The sequence below is a fragment of the Verticillium alfalfae genome, genomic scaffold (genome assembly GCF_000150825.1).
Source record: "Verticillium alfalfae VaMs.102 supercont1.1 genomic scaffold, whole genome shotgun sequence".
Classification (NCBI taxonomy): Eukaryota; Fungi; Ascomycota; class Sordariomycetes; order Glomerellales; family Plectosphaerellaceae; genus Verticillium; species Verticillium alfalfae.
Window position 1 is genome coordinate 2652154 of NW_003315038.1, and position 12092 is coordinate 2664245.

The 12092-nt window shown below is 55.9% G+C and overlaps 4 protein-coding genes across 4 annotated transcripts in view; 1 reads left to right on the forward strand and 3 right to left on the reverse strand.

Annotated features, from left to right (window-relative positions):
• Positions 1–393, forward strand: part of VDBG_00809 (chitin synthase) — a gene marked incomplete at both ends in the record, with an annotated part of 6605 nt that extends 6212 nt beyond the window's left edge. Inside the window, one exon of the mRNA XM_003009081.1 lies at positions 4–393. Coding sequence (XP_003009127.1) covers positions 4–393 — 390 coding nt within the window. The remainder of the gene's footprint in view (positions 1–3) is intronic.
• An 815-nt stretch (positions 394–1208) lies between these two features.
• On the reverse strand, positions 1209–2707 carry VDBG_00810 (Ecm4p; the record flags this gene model as incomplete). The annotated part of the gene is made up of 3 exons (XM_003009082.1): positions 1209–1457; positions 1606–2466; positions 2534–2707. The coding sequence occupies 3 exons, from the start codon at positions 2705–2707 to the stop codon at positions 1209–1211; spliced, it is 1284 nt and encodes a 427-aa protein (XP_003009128.1).
• A 740-nt stretch (positions 2708–3447) lies between these two features.
• Positions 3448–6935, reverse strand: VDBG_00811 (conserved hypothetical protein; the record flags this gene model as incomplete). The annotated part of the gene is made up of 2 exons (XM_003009083.1): positions 3448–6555; positions 6651–6935. 2 exons carry the CDS (start codon positions 6654–6656, stop codon positions 3448–3450), a joined length of 3114 nt encoding a protein of 1037 aa, XP_003009129.1.
• Positions 6936–8052: 1117 nt separating this feature from the next.
• VDBG_00812 (FK506-binding protein 1B) lies at positions 8053–8761 on the reverse strand (the record flags this gene model as incomplete). Its single annotated transcript, XM_003009084.1, has 4 exons — positions 8053–8193; positions 8268–8309; positions 8387–8533; positions 8637–8761. 4 exons carry the CDS (start codon positions 8759–8761, stop codon positions 8166–8168), a joined length of 342 nt encoding a protein of 113 aa, XP_003009130.1.
• Positions 8762–12092: the final 3331 nt, after the last annotated feature.

A 12092-nucleotide genomic window follows, 5' to 3' on the forward strand; every position in this document is an offset into this window, starting at 1 on the left:
AAGATCATCGTCACGGACGAGGGCAAATTTGACCCGGCCTCGATTCCCCGCAAGAAGTGGGAGGAGTATCAGGGCGAGATCTGGGAGGCTCAGACCGTTCGCGACGACGCGCGTTCTGAGGTTTCCGGCTACAGCTACGCCACCAAGGGCCACCCCGGCGTTCAGGTTGGCGTCTCCGAGTACGGCGGCTACAGCAGGCCTGGGTCCATTGCTGGCGGCTTCAGCGGCGCGCACGCCATGCCGCCACTGCCCATGAACACGTCGCGCATGTCACTCGCGGCGTCGGAGATGGGTGGCAACCGCGCCAGCCAGTTTGGTGGATCACAGTACTTCTCGCCGGAGGACATGGTTGGGCCTGCCGAGCGACGACGCACTCCTGGCAGAGATTCGTGAGATTCTGCGCACGGCCGACCTCATGACTGTCACCAAGAAGGGTATCAAGCAGGAGTTGGAGCGTCGGTTCGGTGTGCCGCTTGACGCGAAGCGGTGCCTACATCAACAGTGGTATGTTGTCTTCTCTCCCGACGGACGTACGAGCAACTACTAACCATTTTCACAGCTACTGAGGCCCTCTTTCCGGGCAGTTGTAGAGCGCAGCATTGCAACGACTCTCCTGTACTTGACGGTAATGCAGTCACGGCCGGTTTTGAAACCCGTCATTTACGCATTCCGAGATTGTGTGTGCTCGCGTGACAAGGATGAAAACAAGAAATCGTTTCTATATATACTGGGGCGGCCTGGGACCTTCCACCATTTAATTAAGCGGGAGGCGGCGTATCGACGTCTGCCAGATCGACTGCTGGAACGGCTGCGATAGGGAGGTGTTCCAATCCGAGCTCATTGGGTCGTCTTTTTCCGTCTTGTTCCATCTGGGGGTTATTTTTTCTTACGTTGTTTCCCCGAACCCCTTTCAGAGCGCGCCGTACTTGGCTGGGATGGTGTAAGGAAAATGGAATTATACATGTGTTTTTAAACTCTTTTGACTGGACCTTGCATCCATCGGGGATTGATCGAATTGAATTGCGCGTTTTTCTCACTTGCACAAGGTCCCTTTGGCTATCGAGTTTTTGAATTCTGGGCATGTTACATACGGCGGCACAATATGGACGGACCATTTGAGCTAGTGCCATCGATTACGTGTGGTGAAATTTCATCCTTACCATCTTGTCTCTGGCCTCGCCGCGGTGCATCGCCTTCCTCGAACCTACCTACTGCTTCTTCGCAGCGGGTACCTCATCATCCAGCGGCAGCACATCCGGCAGGGGACCGACAGGCGTGATGGAGTAGGGGTTGATCTGGGTGTGGCTTTTGGTGTAGTGCCACTTGATGTGCTCGAACTGGGTCGTGTCCTTGAAGGCAGGCTCATTCCAGTAGAGGTTGCGCATCCAGGCGTGGAGCCGGGGGTAGCCGGAGCGGATGTCGCGAATGTTGCACTTGAAGTGCTGGACGTAGACAGGCTAGAGCACGTTAGCTTGCTTCTTTTCTTTTTCAGGAGACAACCACTATTCTCTGTTCTGCTGTCTCGAGAACTCCTTTTCCCCCCATTCACAAATTGGGTAGCGAACAGAGCAAGGCTGGCAGTCTTATGAAGGGAGGGAAACTCACGTCGAAGCGGATAAGGGTCACGAAGAGACGAATGTCGACTTCAGTCAACTCGTTGCCTAACCAGTAGGGGCCATCCCCCTCCTTCTTGGCAGCGAGGTGAGCTTCGGCGCGATCGAGGGCCTCAAAGAGGGAACGACATTGCGCTCGTAGGCATCCTGCGTCGTGGCGAAGAGGATGTAGGACGAATTGTTGATTTTGTCGTAGGTCCTTCGTCGGTCTCGTCGATCTCCGTGGGGAGGTGCTCTGGAGAGGGTGAAAAGGTGCTACATTTCTCCTCGATGAGCGTGAAAAAGTGGGTTGTGCACCGACTTTTTCGCGCTTTTTTCTCCTATGTAACACGCCAGGCTCGGGGAGACTGTGAAAGGGTCTCCCCTCCGTGGAGAGTATGCAGGATATCTCACTGCTCTCTTTGCTCACGATGCGCTTGGTCTTCTTGTCGTACAGCACAGGCACGGTGAAGCGGCCCTGGTAGTCCTTCTCGCTCTCAAAGTACAGGTCCCGGAGGTGGGTGAAGGCGCCGTGGCCGTCGACGGGGTCGGGTACGACATTGTCGCCGGGGACGTCCTCGCCCTTTTCGACAAAGCGCCAGCCCTTTTCGCCGAGGTGCCAGTGCACAACGCTGAAGCTGATCACGTCGTCGAGACCCTTGAGGCGGCGCGTGATGAGGGTGCGGTGGGCCCAGGGGCAGGCGTACGAGGCGTAGATGTGGTAGCGGCCCTTTTCGGGAGGGAACTCGGCGCCGGCGTCGCGGGAGATCCAGGAGCGGAAGGACGAGACCTGGCGCTTGAACTCACCCGAGGTGTCGCCGGGCTTGACCCAGCTCGTGATGCCTCCTTTGGCGGGGGCAGAGGAGGTGGAGGACTTGACAGGCGTGTTAGCGCCGACGCGTATGGCGGGAGGTTTGCTCCGTGAAGGAGGGTCAACACACCATGGTTCTGGTCTGCTGGTGAGCGTTCGGGATGGTGCTTGAATATCGTGGAGTAATGCTGGTGGTGGTGGCTGGGGAGCGAGTAGAGAAATGCAGTAGAGCAACGCTTTTGGTGCTCTGCTTCAGATGAAGAAGGGTGGGCCTGACAGATCGAGCCAGAATGTGCGTCTTCATCAGGTGCTATATATGCAGCAGGGCGATAATGTAGGTGCAATTGAGGAGAGGGATTGGTGGTTCCGTTGGCTTATAAACCTGCCCTTCTCACTCGCTCACGCGATCATACTTCTTTCTAATGGTCTGCTCCGTAGGTACTTGCAATGGCAACAGCAACTCACAGTCGGGCAGGCACAAACATCCCCACTGGCTGGTAAGTGCCTTCTCGGGCGGCATGCGCTAACAGCTCAGTCATCCTTATGCGATGGACGTCTCAGCACGGCGGACTTCCCTAGAAGGCGCTTATTAAGAGGCCCCTTTGCCCCTCTTTGGCCGCATCGAGCTGGAGTACCTACTAATGGTGACGTAAACATACCAACCTACCTACCTACCTAAGGTAAATTAAGGTAGTCCCGGCCCCAAGCTCCAGCACAACCACCACGGGCTCCACCATCCGCCCACCTCACCAGTCGACTCACCAGTCGGCTTAGTGCATGGATTTGGCTCACTGGATGATGCAAACAGTAGCGCCATACAAGCCTCTGGATGCTTCACTTGGTTTCATAGTTTATGGCCTCATGACCGTGAGACTGAAAAAAGAAAATCATGTTTGTTTGTCTTCCTAAGCGTTCTATCGAGCCTCATTCTCTCACTTTCTTGTTGTGCATGTGTATGTCTGTACTTGCTGTTTCCGTTGAATGACGACCCGGCAGTCTTATACCGTGAACCTCAGCGCAATCCATCCCTCCTGTGTGTCTGTCTTAATCCCTCCGCATCTTGATGTAGGGAACCTCAACGTCCTCCTCGTCCAGATCCTCCGCCACAATCTCGAAAATGATCTCCTTCTGATGCGCAGGAATCGGCTTTTTCGAGATGAGCTCTACGAGCTGGCTAAGCTTGAGCGGGTGGCGCTCCTTGAGCTTCGCCGGAGGGAAGAAGCTCGCGTACAGCAGGCTGACGCCCGAGCTCAGCATGGAGATGCTGAGGCCTTGCTTCTCAAAGTGTTCCAGGAGCTCCTTCAACGTAATGTCGGCCACCTCGAACCGGTCCCAGATCTTGTCGAGCGTCACCTTTCCGTCGGGACCCTTGTACTCGACCTTGGGGCTCGCAATCGGTTCGCTGAAGCCGAAGAAGGGCAACGCCAGGTTGATGAAGCCGTTCTTGTACTGCTCCAGGTCCGTCTTGCCGTCGAGCACCTTGTAGAGCTCCAGCACCACGAGGCCTGTGACGAGTGCCGTCGTCGTCGCGATTGCTGGGATGATCTTGCCCGCGATAAACTTGGTCTTGTGACGGTCTGCCTGCTCAATCTTGTAGTTGGCCGCACGCAGGTTGCTGCACGCCGTGATAAAGTCAATGTGATGGTTCGTATCATCATCCTTTTCAAACTCCACGGGCGTCAGCTGGAACCCTGCAAGCTCGCTGGGCGACGGCAGGCCCGAAATGATTTGCTGCAGCTCGTCATTGTCGTCGAAAGAGCTGCCGGCTGCCTCAGCATTGGGATCCGCATCAGCGTCGTTGGCTTGGATCTTGACCCCTTCGGCAGGGGCAAAGTCAGGCACGATCACATTCTCCAGCTCGCGCAGGTAGATGTCCTTGTCGAGGCCGGGAGACTTGATGTTGTAGTTGAACGCGTGCAGGTTGGCCGCTGACACGATGAAGCCAAAGTGCATGGGGTCACTGGCATCAAACTTGAGCGCGTCAGGCGCACGCTTCGGCCCAGACCAGAATGGGGTGCCGCTTGACGTCTCCGAGTCCTTAGGAAAGTTGTAAAGAAGCTGCTGAATCTTGTTGTTGAACTCCCGCTCAAACAGTAGGCGGGCCCACGCAATGCAGTCCTCGAAGGTGCGGGGACGGTCGGTAGTCAGGTAGTCACGCAGAGTCTCCAGGGTCATCTTCTGGTTACCACCCTGCTTGAGCATGCTGTCGATGTAGCCCGGCTGGGTGAGATACAGGTTGACTGTCGATGGGGAAGCGATGAAGAGGTTCTCGAACATGTACTCCTTGGCCCATGCAATTGTGTGGTCGATCTTGTTGGGGAAACTGCGCACCGTGCACATGGGGAACTCCTTCTCAGGGGGGTCCTGTGAGGACGAGTACGACTCTGTCAGGTGAGGTAGAACCACTTGGGTGTTGCCCTTGGTACCCAGAGTACCGCTCTCAAGGAGAGGCTTGCGGAAGAAGACGCAGCGACGGTCGACGTACGTCCTGGCCTCCACGTTGTCCAGAGCGTTTGTCACGCCATCGAGGTTCTGCCAGAAGGTTTCGTTAAACGTCTCCTCCGTCTCGGGGCTAACACGGTCCTTGAGCGACTGGATGTGTCCAGCGAGGTCCGGGTTCATGGCCTGAGCAGCAGCCGCGGCACAGTCGCTCTTCATTTTGCCTACATCAGGCGCACGGAAGAGGAATTGGCGGTTGAGGTTGCTCTTTTCGATTGAATCCATGTCTGTGACAATGATCTTACCCTTGGGACCAGTTCCGAGGCCAATCATAGCCCAGTTCTTCAACATCTCGCAACCAATGGCACCGGCGCCAACAAGGAACTGCTTTATATTCGACAGCTTCTCCTGGTACTCCCTGCCGAACACAACGACTTGGCCGTCATATCTCGAACCGAGGGGCTTGCAGAGCTCGGCCGAACGAGCAGAGTTGGAGGGAAGCGACTCGAGAGAGTCAAAGTACATCCACTGGCTGACGGGTTGGAACTTTCCGGACACAGCCTTCAGGATTTCCTGCGCAGCGATGCCACCAAAGAAGGCAGCCATGGGGTTCAGATCACCCAGTGCCTGGTAGCTGAGCTCCTTGATCACCTTCTCGTCGAATTGTACCTCAAGGCCCTGGGCCTTGGCAAATGCCTCGGCGGAGCGGAGGATCACAGTGGCATCCTCGTCATCCATGGGCCGGGGGAAACGGCCCTGGCTTTCGGCAAAGGCATGCAGGGCCTGGAATGCGAGATGCAGTTGCTGCGGACGGTCGAACTTGGCGAAGTCGGAGACAACAAACTCTGGGTCCGCCAGAGCAGGAGTGAAGCTTTTGAAGTCGATGATCTTGGGCATCTTGACCTGCTGGTAAAGGCCTCCCCGCCTGTACTGGCCCAGGCCTGTGACATCGCCGATGGAGAAGGTGTATGGTCCTTTGACAGTGATCTTGCGGGGCGCGCAGCCGTTCAAGCCCTCCATGCCCTCCACCTCCGTGAAAGTCACATAGTCACCGTCTTCGAGGCCGTGACGTGTCTCGTCGAGCGCAGATACAAGGCCCTCCTCGTCAATACCAGCGATAATGCCGGAAAGGGGGGTCTCGCCAGTTGGGTCAATGACGGTGAACTTTTCGCCAAAATCGCAGAAGATGGAGCCAAAAAGACCAAATGTGTCGGCGGCAACCACGTAGATTCCCTTGGTGTGGCAGTAATCACCAATAATGCCCTGGAGCTTCAAGGGCAGGCTCGTCAGGACAACAACCTGGTACTTGTCGTATTGAGAGAGGTTTTCCGCCAGCCCCTCTGACTTGTGGATGTGGACAGGCGTATAGACGTTGAGCTCAGCGACACGAGGAGCGGTGACCTCATCTCTGGGCTTGCCGACGTCATCCGGGCGGAGGAAGAACTGGGAGGATAGGTCGGGAAGGGCAACCTGGCCGGGATCGTAAAGGCTCAGACTCTTTACACCAGCCAGCGCGATGTTCTTGGCGATCTCGACACCCAGGCCCTTGAGACCGATGATGAGGACGTTGGAGGCGCCCATGCGCTTCATAGCCTCATGGCCTAGCACGTAGAGCTGTCGGCTGTACAGAGACTCGTCGATCTCGGTGTTGCCGACTACAGCAGAGTCAACCTGCATTCTGGTGACGAGGTCAACCTCGGGAAGCTTCTGGTCCTGGAAGCAACGCAGGTCAGCACATGATGGGATCACTGGTGGTCGGCAATCCCAACAGGACCAGACAATTGAGTATACGAGCGTGATTGACGTACAGCCATGGTTTTCTTGTGGGTTGGAGACTCCCCGCTGGAGAGTTTGCGCTTCCCCAGCTTGGCGATGGTAGATGGGGAGAGGGGATTGTTTGGGATTGACGTTATGGCGTGAGGGATGGGAGCCCAGTTGGAAACGGATGGGACAGCTCAAACCCCACTACTTGCGTGGCAGGGAGAGGTTTCGTGGGCGACGTTGCTGTGCAGAAGTCGTGAATCGCTTATTCAAGGCAGAGTCGTCGTATATAGATTGCGCCGGGCAGAATCTGAGAAGGAAGGGTAACGAGCCGAGATGAATTGGAGGTGAGGTTCTCAGCAGTATGACAGGGCTGACAAGATGGCGGTATTGGTGGAGGGGCAACGACAGGCGGGGGATTGAGGAGAACCGACGTAGCTGTTGGCTAGGTTTCTAAGCAGGCAGCGAGTCCCGGGACTGCCAGTGGGGCGGAAGGCACCAGATGCCTGTTGCTACCTACCTACCTTACCTACCTGGGTACCGACCTATGTAAGCGGAACCCATGGAGACTGCTGAGCCTCGTTCGACAGTTGGCGCCACATATTAGTGGGTCGGTTGCGTCAGGCCTGTCTGACGATCACAGTCCACGGCCAGCAGGATGTCTCGATGATGATGGAAAGAGTACTTCGATATCTTCCGCAGCAATCGAGACGCTGTATAAAGTTGCACATGACATGGTTTGTGATTTTAAATCGGGGCTTTGGCATCCCGATATGCTTAAGCATGCATTTGCCGTGCGTAGGGTGCGTCTGCCATCTAATATCACAATGATGCTTGGGGATAGACTAGTGTACGATCGTTGATCGTCACGAAAGCGGTAAGAAAAGCCGAGCAACCTGCATTTCGTATAAATTCATTGTTTTTCCTGGCCGGAATGCTGCGGTACACATCTACTTATTTTTGTTACGGTCAAGCTGTCCAGCCCGGGGAGCTGAGCGGCGAGCACTCCGTATGACGCACTTCACTTGGACGATGGGATCGTAGTGGTACGTGCGAGTGTTCATGCCACACTTGAAAAGAGATTTTTCAAGTCCTCAGTGGCGAAGATATGATCGACTCGCGGGTATAGAATATAATCATTCGAAGCTGGTAACGCTAAAGGCAGAGGCTGGGAATTATCCGGTTGAAACACATCGGAGAACATAATCCGACGGCCGTCATAGACACGCTGATAAATAGATTGAGATGATGCACCTGGATGCATTCAACGTGCGATGACTTCTGCCATGTGCTTTCTTACCTTTCAACTCACGTTTCGTCATAGCCGCGACTACACTGGCCCAGTTACTAACATGGTCAACGTAACAACAGTCCCGGGCTCTGCGGCATCCAGAGCGACCGACATCTGAACATCACCGAAAGTCATCACAGATCCGAGGTAGGCCTTTTTGATTCAATCAGTGGTATTGGCACACTACTAAGATATCACGCGCATCGTGCGGTTTCTAGACCAGCCGATAACGAATCCGTGTAACCGTCCGCGCACCATGTCCCCGTCTGATTTACTGGACCTTCTTCAGCTCGACATCGCTGTGGACCACCAGTTAGCCTCGTTCCACTACCGCCGCACAAAGCGGACATGTAACACAGGATGGCAAACTTACAAGATGAGGTCGGCGTTGGGGGGGATGTGGCCGGTGAAGCCGCTGAGATGAACGCGTCAGTCGAACTGTAACTGAAAGCGGAGGCAAGGGGCTTGCAACAGAAGCAGGGGAAGGCTTACCGGGCACCGTAGCCAAAGTCACTGGAGATGTCGAGGGTGGCCTTCTCGCCGACCTTCATCTGGGTGACACCCTCGTCCCAACCGCGAATGACTTGACCGACACCGATCTTGACGACGAAGTCGCCGCGGCCGACGGAAGAGTCGAACCTGGAAAAGAGAGAGGAGACCCGGTCAGCAAGCAATGTTTCGCAAAGCGCACTCAGGCGCAAGTGGGGTGGTGCAATTGAGAAGATGGGACGCGGGAACGTACTTCTTGCCCTTGTTGTCGGGCTGCGAAGTGTCCTTCAGGAAGCCGGTGTACTCGATGGTGACAGTCTGGCCCTTGGTGGGGGTGGCGCCAGTGCCGGGCTGGTGGGTGATAACGTTGACGCCCATCTTGGATGCTGATGTCTGGAAGGTTCTGCGGTCAGCAGGAGGGAATTGCAGCCTCGGACCCCGCAGCCGGGCAACCGAGGCCAGAAGGGCGGAGGGGGGTCGTGGCATGCCTGTGATGGTCAATTGGGTTGGTTTTTGTGGTGGTTTGTGAGGAGGTGGAAGATTTCAGACAAGGCCAGTCGGAAGACGAAGGGAAGGGGCGGCAGGCAGGGTATTTAGGGACCGCGGCGGATCTGGGAACGCTCGGGAAGATCTTTGTGCTTCCACTGGGCGTGCCCCCGTGTGTGGTGCCTGTCCTGACGACATGCGACAGCCCTGTCCGCTGTCCCGTCTCCTGCCTCGCCAGCTCCAGCTGCCGCCCCGAAGCAAGCTCCCCTCGACCCCTCGTCCAGGCACGACATAGGTTGCCGCCAAGACTCTATGACGATCAAGTCGCCTGCTAACAGTTGCTGCCCCGCGCTGCCCCTCCCAACCCCTCTTTCGCACCACCACGATTGGGCGACCAGGTACTTCTGGGTCATATTTTGCGACCTCGTCACAGAAAACCTGCAGTGACGCTACTTGTCGGGACCTTCCACCGCCAAAAGCCCTCTGCGCACTCTGCGCAGCAAACGTGCCCGCTTGTTAGTGATCTACTTCAAAGCCTCGCATTGCCTGCCCCCACCACACAAGGAAGCTCTGCCACGACAAGCTCCCAATCGCGCGGGACGCGGCGGCAGCGAAACTGTGACAATTCACATCGACATTGTCGCAACCACACCGTCATGGCAGTAGCCCGCCATTGAGTTGGTGGGAGAAGGTAGTCTTGAGAGTGCTTTGATACTATACATCGCTCGCCTTTGATTTGGTGCTAACAACCCAGAGCTTACCTCCCGACATGGTGCGCCATGTGCCGAGTCAGCCAGATACTGCACGCTCCATGATGGCCGCCAAAACGCGGAGCACGCACCCGGAGGTGATCGGTCGTCGAGATGTGACAGCGGAAGCGAGCATCCTCCATCCATCACAAACCGTGGCAGGTTCTAGGACGCGAATTGACGATAGTAACATACCTATACTAGTACTGCCAACCCAGGACCTGTCACCAACCCCAGGGAATTGGGTATCTTGCGGCGCCAGAGGAATCCATCATCGTCACTTTCCAGTATTTGCTGATTGCGGGCACGAGCGCCCGTAATTGGAAGCCTCTTCGTCGAGGGCGGAGACACAAGGCATTTCAATACTGTAGAGACCCTCGTTGGTGCACCTGTTGTTTCTTCGGGCTCGCGAGAACAAAGGCGCCACACCGTAGGACGAGTCAGCCGGCAAGGTTGGCTGGCAAACGAAGACAGTTGGCTGGTCGTCACAGATCACCCACCAAAGGTCATCGGCAGCGTGCAGAACCTGATGAGGTTGGTAAGCCTCCTCGTCACATCCTGCTGTTCCAGTCATTCTGTGATCTAGTCGCAGCAACACTTGGGATTTCTGTGGCCGCTGCAGGCTGGTGGCCACGGTCACCACCGACGTCGATCAAAGTCTTGACTTGACATGGAGAGGCTCTCGCTTGGTTCGGGTCGAGTCAGCTTCGCTCGCACATCCTCTGACAAACGTGACGTCTGCTGCATCGAACGACTCTCTCCTAGCTTGGTGAATGCAAACTCTTGTCCACACATGTCTCAAGGCCATGCATTCGGCAACATGAGCACCCTGCCTACCCGACAGTGTTGCCCCCTAAAGTAATCTCAAACAGTCAGAAAACAGGCAGAAGCAATATAAAGCGGGCTGTCTTGCGTTCACCTCGGCAACAAACGCTGGCAACGGTTGTGAAAGTCGAGCAAACGATGATCATCAACACCCAGGCCGGACTTCGGATGACATCTGTTCACCAGGGAAGCCAGTGCCTGCGGCAGAGTATTGTGCACGAGTCGCGATGTGGTGTCGGTCGTGTTTGATGCGATATTTCCCGGTTCCAAAGAGAAAGTTGCTCATCTCGAATCCGCTCCGAGACTTCAGCTAGGGAGGGAGATATCTCAACTGGCCCCTACATTGTCGTGACAACCGAGAGTCTGGATCACACCAGATCCTGCAGGATTGGGCATCACCAGATGCCGATGTGGAAGGGAGCCAACAGCCGGCAAAGATGCGCCTCCTCGCTTCGCCCTGACACAGACCGCCGTACGAGGTTATTGCTCAACAAGAGGGATCCGACGTGACGGGAGAGACAACCCAAGCCCTACTGTACGACCTCCAACAATCATCTCGCCCGCCAAGGGGGCAACAGCAAGCGAGTATACCCTCTGAGTCTCTTTGTCGAAAGTTAAATCAACTCGGTTGAGCAAACTATCGCTCACCGGTGCCATCCGCGATGGGGTGTCCGGCAACAGCAAAGCCGGCTCTGGCTTTCCAATATTCAAAGAATGTGAACGATTACATGACAGGGGAACAGAGCCGGCCAGGGCACCACAATAACATGACTCCACGGTGCTGTTCATCCAAAGCGTTTGGCGAATCGTCTGTTGCCAGCCGTCGTCTGGTCTTGGGTCGGAATTCGGCGTTGCTGAAACAGGACGTCTCCAATGGCAAATGTCAGAATGGTCGCCGTGCCGACATTTTTGTGCTATCTGACTTCGGTAACCACTCCCGTGAACGCGACGGGCTCCCTCGAGTTTCAGGATGGCCTCCGCTTTCCAATTACCCTCCGGTGCATGTTGGATGGGACGCACTTGAACAAAAGCAAACTGAGCATATTGCCTAGGCTGTCCTGGCGAGGCATGGTCCGGGAAAGGCTAGATGCCAGATTGAACCGAGCTTTTACCCTACACTGGTAGGGGAGGGGGTGTTTACCCTGGAATATGGGGCCGAGTTTCAGTTTGATCGAGACAACGGCGCTCTCGGCCCAGCTTCGTCGAGACGCTGGGCTCCGATTGCGTCACTTTCCATGCCGGCACGGAAAGGCTCTTTTGATTCACCCTTTCCGGTAGTTACGAGTGTTTGGTGTCACGGCAGAACTGGCAAGACATGAGGGGACCAACACAGCCATCGGGTGAGAATGGCCCCCGCCAGGCGAAGGACGCTGCGCCACGAATCCCGCGTTCCGCAGAATGTGAATGACGCCATGTTGCGGAAAACGTTGACGATGGCTGGGCGCCTTCTTCTTTGTTATGTGCAAGTGTGAGACACAAGACACGCGGAACGGTAGAGTAGGATGCTGTTGCGCGGCGTTCGAGTTCCAGCAACATGGCAAGACATGCATCGCGGACGGGAGGCGCTCCTATCGTGAAAATAACGGCCAGGTGGAAGGCCGTTCCGATTAGGCGACATAGTGTCACACTTCTCGACAATTGGTGGCAGC